Source organism: Suncus etruscus, chromosome 10, assembly GCF_024139225.1.
Source record: "Suncus etruscus isolate mSunEtr1 chromosome 10, mSunEtr1.pri.cur, whole genome shotgun sequence".
Lineage (NCBI taxonomy): Eukaryota > Metazoa > Chordata > Mammalia > Eulipotyphla > Soricidae > Suncus > Suncus etruscus.
Window position 1 is genome coordinate 15,617,172 of NC_064857.1, and position 18,280 is coordinate 15,635,451.

The following is an 18,280-nucleotide window of genomic DNA, read 5'->3' on the forward strand; positions in this document are numbered from 1 at the left end:
TCCCTCAACAAAGTACTTTTTTTTTTTTTTTGGTCTTTAGATCACACCTGGCAGCACTCAGGGTTACTCCTGGCTCTACCTTAGAAATTGCTCCTGGCAGGCTCGGGGGACCATATGGGATGCCAGGATTCGAACCACCGTCCTTCTGCATGCAAGGCAAATGCCCTACTTCCAGGCTATCTTTCCAGCCCACAAAGTACATTTTTGATGATTGGTTTTTGTTTATTTTAATTTGGGCCATACTCAGGGGTGCTTAAGGGACCTTTTGCAGTGCCAATGATCAAATCATGGTTAGCAGGGTAAAACATGTTAACCCATGTATTATCTCTTTGGCCCAGGTTAAAATTTTTGAAAGGCCTTATGAGTGAATAAGGAAGGGGCAACTTCCCAAAGTAAATAATTTGCTAACCAGTATGCATTTTTGAGCTGTTTGTACTATAATGAAGACATTGAGAGTTTTGTAACCGCTTTGTTTTAATATGTGTTACATTTATTCAGAAGATGGCCGATCCTTGGCAGGAGTGCATGGATTATGCAGTAACCCTAGCAAGACAAGCTGGAGAGGTATGAACAGAAATTTTGATAGCCTTCATAGATGATGTTTTTTTTTAATAATATCTTTATTTAAACACATTGATTACAAACATGATTGTGGTTAATTTTCAGTCATGTAAAGAACACCCCCTTCACCAGTGCAACATTTCCATCACCAGTGTTCCAAATCTTCCTCTTCCCTACCTCACACCTGCCTGTACTCAGATAGGCTTTCTACTTCCCTCATTCATTCATTCATTCATTCACATTGTTATGATGGTTCTCAATGTAGTTATTTCTCTAACCATAGATGAAGATTATGGTTATGAACAGCATTAGGTTGGTTATCTTATTAAATTCAGTACATAATTTTGGTAACCTGTATGTGTCTAAATACTTTGATTGTGGTAAATATTCCAATTTGACGTTCAACTTCTTTTGTGGGTAGGGAGCACCATTCCTGGAAGTGTGTTCAGGGTTGATTTTTTTTCCCACCTAGTGTACTGTGATACTGGGGTATTGAATCTTGTTCTCTCACATGCAAAGAATATGCATTAGCCCTTTGGGTCATCTCTCTGGCCCTCATGAAATAGTCTTGTGGGAAGGACTTTCCAAGCAGTGTTTAGTGGGGACAGATGTCCTCACTGTGATTCTTTTTTTTTTTTTTTTTTTTGGTTTTTGGGCCACACCCGTTTGACGCTCAGGGGTTACTCCTGGCTATGCGCTCAGAAATCACCCCTGGCTTGGGGGACCATATGGGACACCGGGGGATCGAACTGCGGTCCATCCGCTTGCAAGGCAGACACCTAACCTATAGCGCCACCTTCCCGGCCCCATCACTGTGATTCTTTTATCAGTCACATTGGACAGTTCAGTGCTGAGGCAGAGAATGTGTTGCTGTTTAGGCCTGAGGTGTTGGGGACCCCTAGGACTGTATATAGTGGTGCTCAGTGAGCCAAGGAGTACAGGGATCAAACGGGTCCTTAGAAATTCAGGGTGTCTGTCAACTTCTGAGCTAACTATAATGTTGTACCTCAAAATTCATAGTCAGTGCAGTTGTATGTGACAGAAAATGTGATGAGAAAAATTTAAGATTATCATTTAAGGCAGGTTAGATAGTTGAGTTTCTGGATTTCTTTCTTTAAAATTTTAAGTTTACCAATGCTTTGTAAGATAACTTACTTATCAAAACAAATTTTTAGGTGGTTTGTGAAGCTCTGAAAAATGAAATGAATGTTATGATTAAAAGTTCCCCAGCTGATTTGGTCACTGCTACTGATCAAAAAGTGGAAAAAATGCTTATTTCTTCCATAAAGAAAAAGTATCCATCACACAGGTATGTCGTAAATCTCCCATCTTCCCTCCCTCCCGCGCTCTTTTCCTCCCTCCTGCCCTCTTTCTCTCCCTCCCTTCCTAGGAGAACACGCAGGAGCCATTGCTCAGTGATCACTTCCAGTATGATTATAGGAGCCATATGTTATGCAGGGGATGGAACCTGAGTCAACTACATGCAAAGCCAGCTCCTTGCTTAGTTGTTAGTCTCTCTGGCCCTGTCGTTTCCCTTTGCAAGTTGGGGAGATTGAATTCCTTCATAGAAAGAAGAGACTTTGGTTGTTGTGAAGTCAACATGACAAATGCCTATCATAGTCATGATTTAGAAGTTTAATTTTATTCTCTTTCATACAGACTTTCTTATATGAAGGAGGAGAAGCTGGTGGTAAAGGGTTTTGGAGACACTATTAAAACCCAAACTCTTAACAGGCAGACAAGTGTAACTCACACATGAAATCAGTTACTGTGTACAGAATTCACCTGAGATATATTACAGAGTATGTTTTAGGAAAACAGGTAGACATAATGGTTAATGATCTTAAGAATTCAACAAATCCTGGGGCTGGAGAGATAGCATAGCAGTAGGTGGCCAATCCAGGGGCTGGGTGTGGTTCCATTCTGGTCTCTCCCTCCACAGGGTGCCAGGAGTGATTTCTGAGCACTGCTAGGTGTGGGCCCCCCCTACCCCCAAAGAAAGGAATCCAACAGATCCAAGCAACATATGCTTATTATTTGTTTATTTATTTATTTATTTATTTTGGTTTTTGGGTCATACCTGGCAGGGCTCGGGTTATTCCTGGCTCTATGCTCAGAAATTTCTCCCGGCAGGCTCGGGACCATATGGGATGCAGGAATTTGAACCATCGTCCTGCATGCAAGACAAATGCCTTACCTCTATATTATCTCTCTGGCCCCAACATGTTTTTTATCATAGTTTTTTTTTTGTTTTTTAATCAGAAATATAGAAAGTGCTTAATTTTTTTTTTTTTTTTTGCATGGTTCAGACAGTTGGAGTCAAAACTGTTGATCATGGTTGCACTTTCTTAAAGGATCAACTGAGGCTGAAGTCTGTTTACTCATGTGATCATTGTCCACTTTATTTGCCTGTCGGTGTTGGCAGCTTTCCTGAGTTCCTTACCTACAGACCTCTCTACTGCACAGTATGGTTGTTGGTTTCCATTGGAGAAAGGAGAGAGTAAAAAGTGTTCAGATGACTTTGGTAGGGAAGTAAAGCTTTTTTTTACCTTTGTCAGTCTGAAATGTTAGACTTTGGTTATGTTCTGCAGTAGATCATGTAGCTAATGCAGTGCGATGGTTTGAGTAACACAAAGATTCAAAATTTGTTCTTGCTTTAGTTTCATTGGTGAAGAATCGGTAGCAGCGGGGGAAAAAAGTATCCTAACAGACAACCCCACGTGGATCATCGACCCTATTGACGGGACAACTAACTTTGTACATAGGTATGTTTTTAAAATGGTGGTTTTATGATCATGATTTGTATATTTACTAGATGGCCCTTGAGAGCATTACACTGTGGTCCAGACCCCATATGGGAATGTGAGGGAGAGGAGACTTGAAAAATTGGGCAGCAATAAAAAGTTTATGGCAAAGACCAAAATTAATTCAAAATCAGTGACATTGTGAATCCGAAGTGTTTCTGGCAACTCTTACCTATGTGATGTTTCTTAGGTAATGGGGAAAATATTTATGTCTGAAAGTTTAAGAAGCTCTGCTTCAAAATATTCTGTTCAGAACACATAAATACTTTCAAGATTTGTATACTTTGTAAGTTGATATAGTACCTGGAATTCTTGGGTATGGAAGAGGTGATGAAATATTAGTTATATTATCTGTGCAGTAAAATGCCTGTTCACCATTACTATTCTCACTGCTAAAACTATGCAAATATATAAGCAGGTAACATTACTACTATTTTATCAGTTAAATAAAAAACAGGGTCAATGTGGGACTGTAGTAAGGGCAGAGCGAAAGTTCTGGGGTTAAGGCAAGCACTTGGATGAGACTGACCTCAGTTCAATCACCAGCACCACATATGATCGCCTGAACACTCTCAGGCATGTCCTAGCCCAACACTTGAGGGATTCCCCTCAAAAAAATGACCCCAGAAAACAAATCCAAGTATTAGACCATCGTCTATATAGAGTGTTCCTAGGGAGAGAGAAAACAAAAAAACATTTAAGGTTTAGGATCAACAGGTTAGTGTTTCAGTCTTGGTATGCCTCCCCCTTTTTGTTTTTTTGGGCCACATCTGGTGATGCTCTTGGCTCTGCACTTAAAGAATCATTGCTGGTGGGGGTTGGGCCCCATATTGGATGCCTGAGATCAAGCCTGAGCCAACTCTGCAAGGGAAGTGCTCTATCCACTGCATGAATTCTCTCCAGCCATGGTGCTTGGGCTGGAGACATAGAATGGAGATATAGGGCATTTGCCTTTCATACAGAAGGACGTTGGTTCAAATCCCGGCATCCCATATGGTCCCCCGAGCGATTTCTGAGCTTAGTTTGATCTTTCCTGTCCTCAGTTTGGTTTAGCTTTTATCTATGAAATGGTCATTAAAAGAGAAAAGGTAATAATGACTTGCAACACTATGTTTTTCTTAGGATACATGTTTCTTACCTGTGGGCTTTACTTGTATGATGGGAAAAGTATTTAATCACTGGATGCCTTTTCTGAAGTTCCTGCCTCTTTCCCTCTTCTCTTCCCTTCCTTTTGAAGCCTCAGGCCTCTTTCCTTATCTTTCTTTGAAAATGCTGCTTCTACCTTGCTTGCACTTGAGTGTCTTGTCCTGAGCTTCTTCATGGATGTAATTAAATGTTTATCCCTTGTTCATCTTTCTTTTGTTCATTGACTTTATAGAACAGTCCGAGAACCTAAAAGGGAAGAAGAGAAAGTATATCTTTTATACTTGTCTTCAAACCATCCTGTGTGTTTATAGCTTTTCACTCTACCTCCGCTCTCTCTCACTACCATGTGTTTCAAGAATTGAATACAGGGGTCAGAGAGAGAGTACAGTGGTAGGGCATTTGCCTTACATTCGGCAGACCCAGGAGGGACCTGGTTTGATTCCCAGCATCCCATATGGTCCCCTAGCTTGCCAGGGGCGATTTCTGAGTGCAGAGCTAGGAGTAATCTTGAGTGCCGCCTGGTGTGGCCCAAAAACCAATCAATCAATAATTAAATACATTTTTTGGGGGGGTTGGTTTTGGGCCATATCTGGTGACACCAGTAGCTATATGCTCAGAAATCCCTCCTGGCTTGGGGTACCATATTGGATGATAGGAAGAGGGATCACCCCAGGTCTGTCCTGGGTCAGCTGCATTCAAAGCAAACGCCCTACCATTGCACTATCGCTTGGCCCCTAAATAAATAAAGTTTTTTCTAAAAAACACTGTACACATTGTTCTGGTGCCAAAGGGCTAAAACTGTTTTTGCAAAATTAAAAAAGAAACATTTTATTGAAAACGAGCTCTATTATGGTAAAACCATATCTTTACTTTTTCCTCCCCCTCCTCTCAAAGGTTTCCTTTTGTAGCTGTTTCCATTGGCTTCGTTGTAGATAAGAAGGTACGTTGTTTAAATCTATGGTTGGTAAAAAAATCTTTTTCTGATAAAGAATAAATGTATCTTCATAATAAATTTAGGTTTGCATCTGTATTGAATTTATATAACTACATTATTTTGAAATAAGCTATAGAACTGTTAAATTGCCATGTGAAGAAAATGTTTTCTGAGAGGCCAAAATCCTAAGCATACAACCCAGTAACTGAAATATAATTTAATACTTAATCACTATTGTATATCCGACAGAGTCCAATGCGCTAGGAGCTGAGTTGTGAACTGAAGAGATAAGTTTTGTGCTATGAAAAGTAGAATAGAGGGGCCGGGCGGTGGCGCTGGAGGTAAGGTGCCTGCGCTAGCCTAGGACGGACCACGGTTCGATCCCCCGGCGTCCCATATGGTCCCCCAAGAAGCCAGGAGCAACTTCTGAGCGCATAGCCAGGAGTAACCCCTGAGCATCACAGGGTGTAGCCCAAAAACCAAAAAAAAAAAAAGAAAAGTAGAATAGTTGTCAGTTCAGGAAAGTGAGGAAAGAGGGGGCTGGAACAATCGCACAGCCATAGGGTGTTTGCCTTGCATGTGGCCAACCCAGGATGGAACCAGGTTCCATTCCCAGCATCCCACACGGTCCCTCAAGTCGGCCAGGAGTGGTTTCTGAGCACAGAGCCAGGAGTAACCCCTGAGTGCCGCTGGGTGTGGCCCCAAAACATAAATAAATTAATTGAAAAAAAGAAAATGAGGAAAGAGGCAAGGGTCAAAATCTGGCTGGAAGTTCAGGGAGGTGAATATGTTTCAGAGTCTTAATACTTGCTTTATCTAATAGCCGGTAGAGTAAGATTTGTAGCTGTTGCATTTCCTTCATTATTTGATGAATGGGTAATACCTTACTTCACTATCTTCAAAGATCCTATGTATGATCAACTTATAAGCAAGAGAGTTAAGGTGCTTCTGAAAGTCAGAGCACAATTTGGTGTAAATGAGATCACAGCCACAGGAATGAATTTATCCACAAGATCGTCCAAAAGAAGCTATGCAAATATTTAGTATAAACAGACCTAGGTATGTACTGTCCCAGCCAGTGAACTGTCATTATAGTGTCAGTTAGATGTGTGTCTAGATAAGACAAGTGAGTAACAAAAGTATATTGAATTTTGCCAAATACCCTGGGAAAACCTTAGCAGTAGAGATCTTATCTTAGAATTTGGTGTCCTCATTAGGGACTTAGAAAAGGAGGATTTGGCCAGGTAAAGAAGAAAGGTTTTCAAGTATGAAAGAACTTGGAGAAGAGCATGACATGTGTGGGGTAAGGGTACTTTTCATTGTGAGTGAAGTCTGGGAAGTGACGGATGGAATTGGGGGGGGGGCAGTTAGTTGACTGTAGTCTTATTGATTAGTTTTATGTCCTCTCCGTGCCAGATAAGTTAGGCTTTAATTTTAAAATTAGATCATTTTTATTTATTTTGGACCATGTCCGGCAATGCTCAAGAATTTCTGGCTCTGCACTCAGAAATTACTCCTGGAGATGCTGCCTTCTGAGATGCCAGAGATTGAGCCTGGGTTGGCTGTGTGCAAGACAAATGCCCTACCCTCTTTGTCACTCCATCCCCTGTAGATTTTTAAATGCAGAATGAGGGCTGATATTAGCCATACAGAGCAATTAAAGAAATTCTATTGGTAAGGGGGGGCATTGACTGTAGCCAAGGAAAGCTAAAATCAGAACATGTTTTCAAGATAAAATTTGAGGGAGGAGTCTTATGTATAGAAGAAATGAGGTGTGATCTGTTTTATTCTCTCTTTGACTTTCTTTAATTTCTGTAATGACAGTTGTCGGCAACCTCAGTTTTAGAAAGTAGTTGAAATTGTAGAATGCTAAGAACCAAATTTTAAGGATATAGGGAACAAATAGAGAAATGGAATGAAGAAAAAAAAAGCCACATACCAAAACTCTAAGGTACACAACTGTGAGAGTTAAGCAGAAAAATTTCTTAGACAAAGGGATACTGATAAAAGAATGAGGGGTCCATAGCACTGGAACAAACAGCCCTCCAATTCCTGATTCTTGTTTCTCCCAAGATATATTATGAGAGTGAAATAATTAAAGCAAGCACTCTTAAAAAAGGTAGAGGAGGCAAGAGGAGGGGACTAGTATTTATCTGGTATTAAGGGTTTATTTAAGGAAAAGAATATAGCAAATATCCTCCCACAAATGCAGCAGTGGGGTTCTTTTTACTTTTTTGGTTTTTGGACCCACTTGGCAGCACTCAGAGGTTATTCCTGATTCCTAGCTTTGCACTCAATACTCCTGGAAGGCTCGGGAGACCTTATGGGATGTCAGGAATTGAACCCAGGTCGATTGCATGCAAGGCAAATGCCCTACTCTCTGTGTTATCACTGTCCCCCAGACAGTGGGGTATTAAGAGAAGCATCAATTCTCTTTTGGCTCTGTTTTGGAGGGTGTTATTGGGCCAATCTGGCTGTCCTCAGGGCTTACTCCTAGCTCTGTTTTCAGGGATCACTTCTGGTGGGGCTTGTGGACATACAGTTCTTGGAATTAAACCTGGGTTGACTTCTGGCAAGGCCAGCTTCCTATTTACTATACTGTCTGGCCCCAAACTTCTTTTTCTTTTCTTTTTCTTTTTTTTCTTTTTTTTGGTTTTTGGGCCACACCTGGCATTGCTCAGGGGTTACTCCTGGCTGTCTGCTCAGAAATAGCTCCTGTCAGGCACAGGGGACCATATGGGACACCGGGATTCGAACCAACCACCTTCGGTCCTGGATCGGCTGCTTCCAAAGCAAACGCTGCTGTGCTGTCTCTCCAGGCCCGTTTGTTTTGTTTTGTTTTGTTTCATTGTTTTTGGGCTACACCCAATGATGCTCAGGGTTACTCCTGGCTATTTGCTCAGAAATTGCTCCTGGATTGGAGGACCATATGGGTGACAGGGGATCGAACCAAGGTCTGTCCTAGGTAAGCACGTGCAAGGCAAATGCCCTATTGCTTGTGCCACTGCTCCAGGACCCCCTCCCCCCCCCACTTCTTTTTATGTTATCAGGCTTCCTTCTAGCCTTTCCCATTCCCTCCCTCTCTCCTGTAGATGGGTGGAATCAAACTGTCACAGAACACATGAAGCTTTTATTTGTGTATATATATTTATTTTTGTATTTGGGCCACACCTAGTAGTACTCGGAATACCCCAGGCTCTGCACTCAGAAATTACTTCTGCCAGGCTCGGGATCATATGGGATGCTGGCATTGAACGTGGGTCATCTTTTTGTAAGGCAGGAGTCCTACCTGCTATGCTATCCCTCTTACCCCTCCTCCTTTTTTTTTTTTTTTCCCCCTAAATGTCCCTTCCCAGCAACTCCTGTGAAGGTTTTTACTCCCATAAATCAGAACCGTTGCCTTGCTTGGAGCTCTGCTGCTGGGCTGTCAATTAGCACATTTTTTTCTTCTCCACCATGACCACACACACATTTGCATTCTACATTTCTGATAATGTTGAGATGATTAATGAGTGGGATAAGACAGATGAGAGCCAGAAACATGAAGGCACTTGGATGAATGGCCCTTAAACATTAGGCATTGGTGATGATGGTCATTATTCAAAGAAGACACTGGGCCAGAGTTCATTATTCGCTGTTTAGAGTTTAAGAGGCAGAAGTCAAGTTGTATAATAGTCAATGGATCTGCACCACGACTCTGTAGTCATGTAAAGGAATCTTGGAGAGATACATTTGCGGGGGGAGGAGGTGTCAAACCCAGTGGTATTCGGGTTACTCCTGGCTCTGCGCTCAGAAATCGCTCCTGGCAGGCTCGGGGGGAAAATACGGGATGACGGGATTCGAATCACCGTCTGGCTAAATGTAAGGCTGTAAGGCGAACGCCCTACCGCTGTGTTATCTCTTTGGCTCCAGAGATACATTTTTTGATCTTTGGTAATAGAAGTAGACATTTTAGTGAGAAGGAACCATAGCTGAAATCAAGAGGAGAGAGACTTGTTGATGGAATCAGAGAAGAATGAAAGTTAAAATTATACAGGTAGAAAAATTTATGTTAGGGACCGGAGAGATAGCATGGAGGTAGGGCGTTTGCCTTGCATGCAGGACAGTGGTTCGAATTCCAGCATCCCATCTGGTCTCCCGAGCCTGCTGGGGTTGATTTCTGAGCATAGAGCCAGGAGTAGTCCCTGAGCGATGCCAGGTGTGACCCAAAACAGAACAAAACAAAAAGATTTATTTTAGAAATTTGAAAAATGTACCTTTATTTGAGGCAGAGGTCAGAAGTTTAGAAATGGATCTGGCAAGAGTCATGGATTGAAATGTGACTTCTCTGATCCTACTGGGAATTAGCATTTTAAGTATGACACAGTTGATTGTTCAGAAACATTGAGTGGACTAGATTTTCTTGTTATCTTAAAAAATAATTCAATGCTGAAAAATAGTCAGTTGGTGAAAGAAACTTGTGTTTCTTCTGCAGATGGAATTTGGAGTTGTATACAGCTGTGTGGAGGATAAGATGTATACCGGCAGGAAAGGAAAAGGTGCCTTTTGCAACGGTCAAAAGCTTCAGGTCTCTAAACAGGAAGGTAATTTTTTTCTTTTCTTTCTTTTTTTTTTTTTTTTTTTTTGGTTTTTGGGCCACACCCGTTTGACGCTTGGGTTACTCCTGGCTATGTGCTCAGAAATCACCCCTGGCTTGGGACCATATGGGACTCCAAGGGATCGAACCGCAGTCCTTCCTTGGCTAGTGCCTGCAAGGCAGACACCTTACCTCTAGTGCCACCTTCCCGGGCCCTACAGGAAGATAATTTTATCTCATTTTTGGTTTGCATGATAGTACAAATTGTATTTTAGGTTTTTTTTTGCTTTTGGGCCACACCCAGTGAGACACTTGGGCTACTCCTGGCTATGCACTCAGAAATCGCTCCTGGCTCAGGGGACCTTATAGGATGTGGGGTTTGCGGTGGGTGGGAGGGGAATTGAACCGCCGTCTGTCCTAGGTTAGAGTGTGCAAGGAAGACACTCTACCGCTTGTACCACTGCTCTGGCCCTGTATTTTATGGTTTTTGAATGTAAAGTTTTGGTGTTCTCTTCATGTTAACAAATCTATAACTTCTATTTGTTTTCACTCTATTTTTGTTTTGTTTTGTTTTGGGGCCACACCCTGAGTTTTGGCACTCGGGTTACTCCTGGTAGGCTTGGAGGACCATATGGGATGCAGAGAATTACAGTGATAGGGCGTTTGCCTTGCATGCAGCTGACCTGGGAGGGACCCAGTTTGATTCTGGCAATCCCATATGACATCCCATCTCCCATATGGTCCTACAGCCTGCCAGATTTCTGAGTGCAGAGCCAGAAGTAACCCCTGAGCATCGCTGGGTGTGGCCCAAAAACCAATCAATTGATCAATCAGTCAATAAAGTTTTATAAAAATAAATTACTAGCCTTACCGCCTTTGGTTGTGGAGGAGGGAATTGGAATGGTAAGTCTAGTTGAATAAACAATTCAGGCTCGGTGGCTGGCTAGCTCCTTGTCTTCATGAAGTGTATGGTTTATAGTTTGGTCACAATGCAGCACAGATTTGCAAATCTGTCTGCTCTGCTCTGACATTATTGGTACCAGTTACTAGACTGTAAATTGGGGTGGAAAACGTTTATTAAAATCAGAAAACATGGGGCTGGAGAGATAACATGGAGGTAAAGCATTTGCCGTACAGGCAGAATGGTTTGAATCCCAGCATCCCATATGGTCCTTCATGCCTTCCAGGGGCGATTTCTGAGCGTAGAGCCAGGAGTAACCCCTGAGCATTGCCGGGTGTGACCCCCCAAAAAAAACAAACCAAAAACTATAAAGAAAAAAGTAGAAAACATGAGTGGTTATACATATGCCTTTTTTTTTCTTTCGGTTTTTGGATCACACCTGGCAGCGCTTGGGTTACTCCTGGCTCTACATTCAGAAATCGCTCCTGACAGGCTTGGGGGATCATATGGGATGCCGGGATTCGAACTACTTTCCTTCTGTTTGCATGGCAAATGCCCTACCTCCATGCTATCTCTCCAGCCCCTTGTTTTGTTTTGTTTTTGGGCCACACCTGATGACACTCGGGTTACTCCTGGGTATGCGCTCAGAAATTGCTCCTGGCTCGGGACCATATGGATGCCAGGGATCGAACTGAGGTCTGTCTTGGGTCAGCCCTGTACAAGGCAAAACGCCCCACTGCTGTGCTATTGCTCTGGCCCCCCATAAGCCTTTTTTTGTTTGTTTGTTTTTAATTTTGGGCCATATCCAGTGATATTCAGGGACTACTCCTGGCTATGCACTCAGAAATCAATCGCTCCTGGCTTGGGGGACCATATGGAACGCCAGGGGATTGAACCTCAGTCTGTCCTAGGTTAGCGCGTGCAAGGCAAATGCCCTACTACTTGTGTCATCACTTCAGCCCCATGTTCTCTTTTTTTTTAAATATATATATATATATATATATAATATACAACAACCTTCACTGGAGCACATTTTCTGCCACTAATGTAAACAGTTTATCTCTCTTTTTTTTTTTTTTTTGGTTTTTGGGCCACACCCAGCGGTGCTCAGGGGTTACTCCTGGCTGTTTGCTCAGAAGTAGCTGCTGGCAGGCACAGGGGACCATATGGGACACCGGGATTCGAACCAACCACCTTTGGTCCTGGATTGGCTGCTTGCAAGGCAAACGCTGCTGTGCTATCTCTCCGGTCTCAACAGTTTACCTCTTAACCTCCATGATGCCCTCTTCTCTCCCATCCATGCTCCCCTGCCTGCTTCTGGGGCAGGCATTTTATACTACTCTACTAGAAAGTGGTAGTTGGAACTGATCACTCTGGACAAGACTGAGTGCTGAAAGGGGGTAAATTAACATGTATGGCACCCCTTTATTAACATTAGTGCGAACCACAGTGTCAAAAACGGGAAGGGGGGAAGAGAGAGAGAGAAGGGGAGGGGAGGGAGAGGAAGAAGGGAGGAGAGGGACACAGATGAATCTACTTTTTTTTTTTTGGTTTTTGGGTCACACCCTGCAGCTCAGGGGCTACTTCTGGCTTGATGCTCAGAAATCTCTCCTGGCAGGTAACAAATTTATCAGCATTTTATTTGTTAAGTTTTAGGAAGAAATTTGATACAACTAGGAATTGCATGTCCCATTTGATTGGAAATTACCAGTATCCATTTTGGTATCAAATTCTTATTCTTAGATTCTTTTTAAACTTTTTTTTCTCTTGTAGATATTACCAAATCACTCTTGGTAACAGAGTTGGGCTCCTCCAGAACACCAGAGACGATAAAAATTGTTCTTTCTAATATGGAAAAGCTTCTTTGCATTCCCATTCATGGGTAAGCACTTTATTTCTCCTTCTAAAATTCTCAGAACTTAGCACTTAAGGAATGAGTTTTTTTTTTTTGTGTGTGTGTGTGTGTGGTTTTTGGGTCACACCCGGCAGTGCTCAGAAATTGCTCCTGGCAGGCACGGGGGACCTTATGGGACTCCGGGATTCGAACTGATGACCTTCTTCATGAAAGGCAAACGCCTTACCTCCATGCTATCTCTCCGGCCCCAAGGAATGAGTTTTCTTTCAGAAATGAATTCTTTTTTATTTTTTAACACAGATTGTACAGTACCTTTAGCACCACAATTCTAATTTTGTATTATAATTTAAAAAATTTTTAAAAAATTTAGTAGAGGGGCCGGAATGGGAGCACAGCAGTAGGGCATTTGCCTTGCATGTGGCTAACCCAGGACAGACGTGGTTTAGACCCCTGGAATCCCATATGGTCCCCTGAGCCAGGAATAACTCCTGAGTGCTGCTGGGTATGGCCCCCAAACAAAAAGAAATTATTTTAATACTTTGGGTTTTGGGGCTATGCACAGTGCTGCTGGGATGAAGTCAAGGTTTGCCATATACAAGACAAGTGTCTTGAATAAGCTTAGTGGAGTTTGGCTTTTTAAACAGTTTAAAATATAATTTTTATTTGTTTATTATTATTATTTTGGTTTGGGATCACACCTGTCGGTGCTCAAGTGTTACTCCTGGTTCTGTGCTCGGAAATTACTCCTGGTAGGCTTGGGGGACAATATGGGATGCTGGGATTTGAATCACTGTCTGTCCTGGATCGACTGTTTGCAAGGCAAATGCCCTACCACTGTGCTCTCTCTTCAGCCCCTATTTTTTATTTTTGGTTAAGCATAATAACTCTTTGTCCCTTTATTAGTAATATTAGCTTTGATTACATGGCAGTGGTAGATTATTGTAAAGATGCTTTCTTCACATGGTAGCTGTGTTACTTAGTGAGATAATTTGACACATGTAGTAGTATTCTTTCACTCAATTCTTTTAGCATTTCATTATTGTTTATAATGGCCATCAAGTCTGTCCATACTTGCCTCACCTTAGAATATTTCAAAGGATGAAAGGCTATGAGAAGGCAAATATATGATTTTCCCAGGCAGGCCTGAGTATAAGTGGAGCCCATGGTCTGTTTTAATCACATGTCCTGATGCATACAGAAATAAGCTAACAAAATAAGCAACTGAAATTTCTCCTTTCCTGGAGGCTATTTGTATTGTGTGGTTTTAGTCCCTTGGTTTAAACAAATATGAATATAAAGGCATGCCACTGTAGTTATAAGATTGTCTCAGATTTCCTCCTAAAGGTATTTTTAGTATTTATTATATCAAGTTATTGTTTTGAGGATTAATTTTGCCATTTATATAGTAGTCATGATAATTAAATTTTGAATGCCATCATTTTTTTTTTTTTTTCTTTTGGTTTTTGGGTCACACCCGGCAGCACTCGGGTTACTCCTGGCTCTAGGCTCAGAAATTGTTCCTGACAGTCTAGGGGACCATATGGGATGCTGGATTTGAACCACTGTCCTTCTGCATGCAAGGCAAATGCCCTACCTTCATGCTATCTCTCCGGCCCCTGAGTGCCATGATTTTAAAATTAGAAATGATTCAATTTTACATGTATACTTGTGCATGTGTTTTCTATTTTTTTTTAATTTGAGGCCACACCCAGTGACTCCTGGCTATGCGCTTAGAAATCGATTTGCTCCTCGCTTGGGGGACCATATGGGACGCCGGGGATCCAACCCAGGTCTGTCCTGGGTCAGCTGCATGCAAGACAGATGCCCTACTGTTGGGCCTTTGGTCCAGCTCTATACATGTATTCTCTAGATTGGTTCAAGTGATCATAGTCATCACTTAAACTGAAGTAAAGGAGGAAAACTTTAATTTTTTTTTCCCTCTTCAATCTTGTTTTCAATTGCTCTCTGTAAGGATTCGAGGTGTTGGAACTGCAGCTGTCAATATGTGCTTGGTGGCAACTGGGGCCGCCGATGCCTATTACGAGATGGGGATTCACTGCTGGGACATGGCAGGTGCTGGCATTATTGTTACCGAGGCTGGTGGAGTTCTGTTGGATGTAACAGGTAAATGATGGAAAACACCTTTTTCTCTTGGCTGAACTTTTTTTTAACTTTATTTATTTATTTATGTATTTATTTATTTATTTATTTATTTATTTATTTATTTATTTATTTATTTATTTATTTATTGGTTTTTGGGTCACACCCGACAGCGCTCAGGGGTTCCTCCTGGCTCTATGCTCAGAAATCGCTCCTGGCAGGCCCGGGGGACCAGATGGTATGCCGGGATTCGAACCACCGTCCTTCTGCATGCAAGGCAAATGCCTTACCTCCATGCTATCTCTCCAGCCCCACATTCTTACTTTCTTTTTTTTTTTTTTTTTTTTTTTTGGTTTTTTTGGGCCACACCCGGTGACGCTCAGGGGTTACTCCTGGCTATGCGCTCAGAAGTCGCTCCTGGCTTGGGGTACCATATGGGACGCCGGGGGATCGAACCGCGGTCCGTCTCCTAGGCTAGCGCAGGTAAGGCAGGCACCTTACCTCCAGCGCCACCGCCCGGCCCCACATTCTTACTTTCATAGACAATTCCTTTTAGGCCAATTGCTTTGTCTCTTTTTTGATACTTCCTTATCTGTTAATTGGAGATGGTCAAGTTATTTACCTCTTGGTTATTATGAGGGTTAATAAGCTACTAACTAGGTAGTCATATCTTAGCATAGTTTCTATCACTAAGTACTCAGTGATGCAGTTATTGTGGTGGTATCTATTGATTGATTGATTGGTTTTTGGGCGACACCCAGCGGTGCTCAGGGATTACTCCTGGCTCTGCACTCAGAAACAACCCCTGGCAGGCTGAGGGACGTATGGGAAACCGGGAATGGAACTAGGTCCCTCCCATTGGCTGCATGCAAGGCAAACGCCCCACCGCTGTGCTATCTCTCCAGCCCCGAGTTTTTCCTTTAAATGTTTGCTATATGTTATACTTCCACGTGTAAAAGACAAATAAGCCACTTATTTTCCTGCACAGACTACTAAACATTGGCAGAGAGGATAAGAAGATAATGTTATATGAATACTGAGAAATGACTAAGCCTCTTGAGATGTGAATATCTTTTTGTTTTGTTTTGTTTTTGTTTTTGAGCCACACCTGGTGACACTCGGGTTTACTCTTGGCTATGGGCTCAGAAATCGCTCCTGGCTTGGGGGACATATGGGACATGGGGAATGGAATTGAGGTCCATCCTGGGTCAGCCACGTGCAAGGCAAACGCTCTACTGCTGCTCTATCGCTCCATCCCCTAAAGCTATTCATTCTTCCTCAATCCATTACACAGCCTCTGTTAGAGATTTTTAAAAGACTTTAAAATTTTTTTTTGGTTTTTGACCACATGTAGTCATGCTCTGGGCTCATTCTTAACTTTGTGCTTGGGGTACCATGAAGTTCTAGGGATCAAACTTAACGGTTCCTGAATGAAACGTGAATTCATTTTGTTTTTCATTCGTTTTCAGATGAAAATGTGAATTCTAGCCCTTTGAGCATTTCCCTAGTTCAGATATAGTGTTTTAATTAATAAAAGATAATTTAATTTAATAATAAAAATTATTAAATTTTTATGACAGTTTAGGTCACATGGCTATAGTAGTAGTCATGTTTTTTGTTCTTTTATACAAAGTTTTTCCGTCACCAGCAAATGCCCATGATCCTCCAACACAAAATTTTATTATGTTTTGGGCTAAATTTTAACATTTATGCTAAAAGTCATGGTCTTGGTATACACAGTTACCTTACCACTACTGAAGTGCCTATGTCCCTCTTGGCTCTGCACTCATGAATTTACTCTGGGTAGTACTTGGGGGACTGTATAGAATTCTGAGGATCAAGCATTGGCTGCATGCAAGACAAATGCCCTGTCTACTATTGTTCCCCCCACCCCTTTTTGACGGGGGTGGCAGGAGGTAGGAGGTCACAACAGCCAAGGGTTCATATGAGTTCTTGGGTTTGAACTTGGGTTGACTGTATGCAAGGCCTAACCTGTTGTATTGTGGCTTCGGTGATAATTTATTAAAAAAATAGGAGATTCGGGGCCGGAATTGTGGCGCAAGTGGTAGGGCGTTTGCCTTGCACGCACTGACTTAGGACAGACGGACTGTGGTTCAGTTCCCCCTGGAGTCCCATATGGTCTCCCAAGCTGGGAGCGATTCCTGAACACACAGCAAGGAGTGACACCCTGAGCATCACTGGGTGTGGCCCAAAAACCAAAAAAAAAAAAAAAAAAAAAAAAAGAGCATTAAAATGTTATGGTTGGGGCCCGGAGAGATAGCACTGTGGCGTTTGCCTTGCAAGCAGCCGATCCAGGACCAAAGGTGGTTGGTTCGAATCCCGGTGTCCCATATGGTCCCCCGTGCCTGCCAGGAGCTATTTCTGAGCAGACAGCCAAGAGTAACCCCTGAGCACCACCGGTGTGGCCCAAAAACCAAAAAAAAAAAAAAAAAATGTTATGGCTGATCATAGCATATATTGTTGTATTACTTTCATGTTATACTATATTATACTATAATAGTTTTTCATGATACTAACTCTTCCATATATACCTTGATTTCAGGTGGACCATTTGATTTGATGTCACGAAGAATAATTGCTGCAAATAGTAAAGCAATAGCTGAAAGAATAGCCAAAGAAATTCAGATAATACCTTTGCAAAGAGATGATGATTAATTAGAACAACGTCACTTCCTCACTGTTGCTTTGTCCCAGATTTTCTCTGACACACTGATGGGTTTATACAATCTAGACATCCGTTTCAGATGTATAATGTGATTGCTATAAAGTAGCATAATTTATCAGATATAAAGGTTGCAGCTTCTGCATTGTATTGAGAGTAGTTATATAAGAATAGGTGAAATGTTTCTTTGTTTTAAAAATGTTGTGTAAGAGTTGCATCTAATAATGATCATCTCCAGGCCTGGAGCAATAGTCCAGCAGAGAAGCTGCTTGCCTTGCATGTAGGCGACCCATATGGTGTCCTGAAGCACCCTGAGCATTGCCTGTTAAAATCACACACACACCCCCCCAAAAAAAATCACTTTGGGGGGAAATACGGCCTATAAAATAAGTATTTGTGAAATAGACAGTTAACAGGTTTGGTATTCTGAGTATGAGTCTGAATGTTGACTTACTATTTACGTACACAAACCCTTCTTATTAATGTTTTTCTTTTGTCTGTTTTGGACCACCTCAGGTGATGTTAAATGACTTCATGTGCTATGAAATGAAATACTTGATTTGGGCCTCGAACCACATAGACACATGCCCTTTGAACTATCTCATTGGCTGTAGAAAACATTAGAAGAAAATATTACTCTTTAGTTCTGAAAGCCATATTTAATTACATTTATAAGAATATAAATTCTTTTTATCCCAAGTTACTATTTCTTTGTGTAAA

The 18,280-nt window shown here is 41.9% G+C and overlaps 1 protein-coding gene across 1 annotated transcript; it reads left to right on the top strand.

Moving 5' to 3' along the window:
• The first annotated feature begins 501 nt into the window (after nt 1-501).
• On the top strand, nt 502-17,903 carry IMPA1 (inositol monophosphatase 1). The gene is made up of 8 exons (XM_049782030.1): nt 502-564; nt 1,737-1,870; nt 3,222-3,326; nt 5,406-5,451; nt 9,920-10,028; nt 12,696-12,804; nt 14,750-14,901; nt 17,441-17,903. The coding sequence occupies exons 1-8, from the start codon at nt 502-504 to the stop codon at nt 17,551-17,553; spliced, it is 831 nt and encodes a 276-aa protein (XP_049637987.1). The 3' UTR covers nt 17,554-17,903.
• The last annotated feature ends 377 nt before the right edge of the window (nt 17,904-18,280 follow it).

Excerpts from the sequence above, each read along its gene's own strand:
- IMPA1 (XM_049782030.1), top strand. The coding sequence starts at position 502 with ATGGCCGATCCTTGGCAGGAGTGCATGGATTATGCAGTAACCCTAGCA. Across the intron at positions 1,871-3,221 it reads AAAAAGTATCCATCACACAG|TTTCATTGGTGAAGAATCGG; the intron begins GTATGTCGTAAA and ends TTCTTGCTTTAG. Across the intron at positions 10,029-12,695 it reads TCAGGTCTCTAAACAGGAAG|ATATTACCAAATCACTCTTG; the intron begins GTAATTTTTTTC and ends TTTCTCTTGTAG.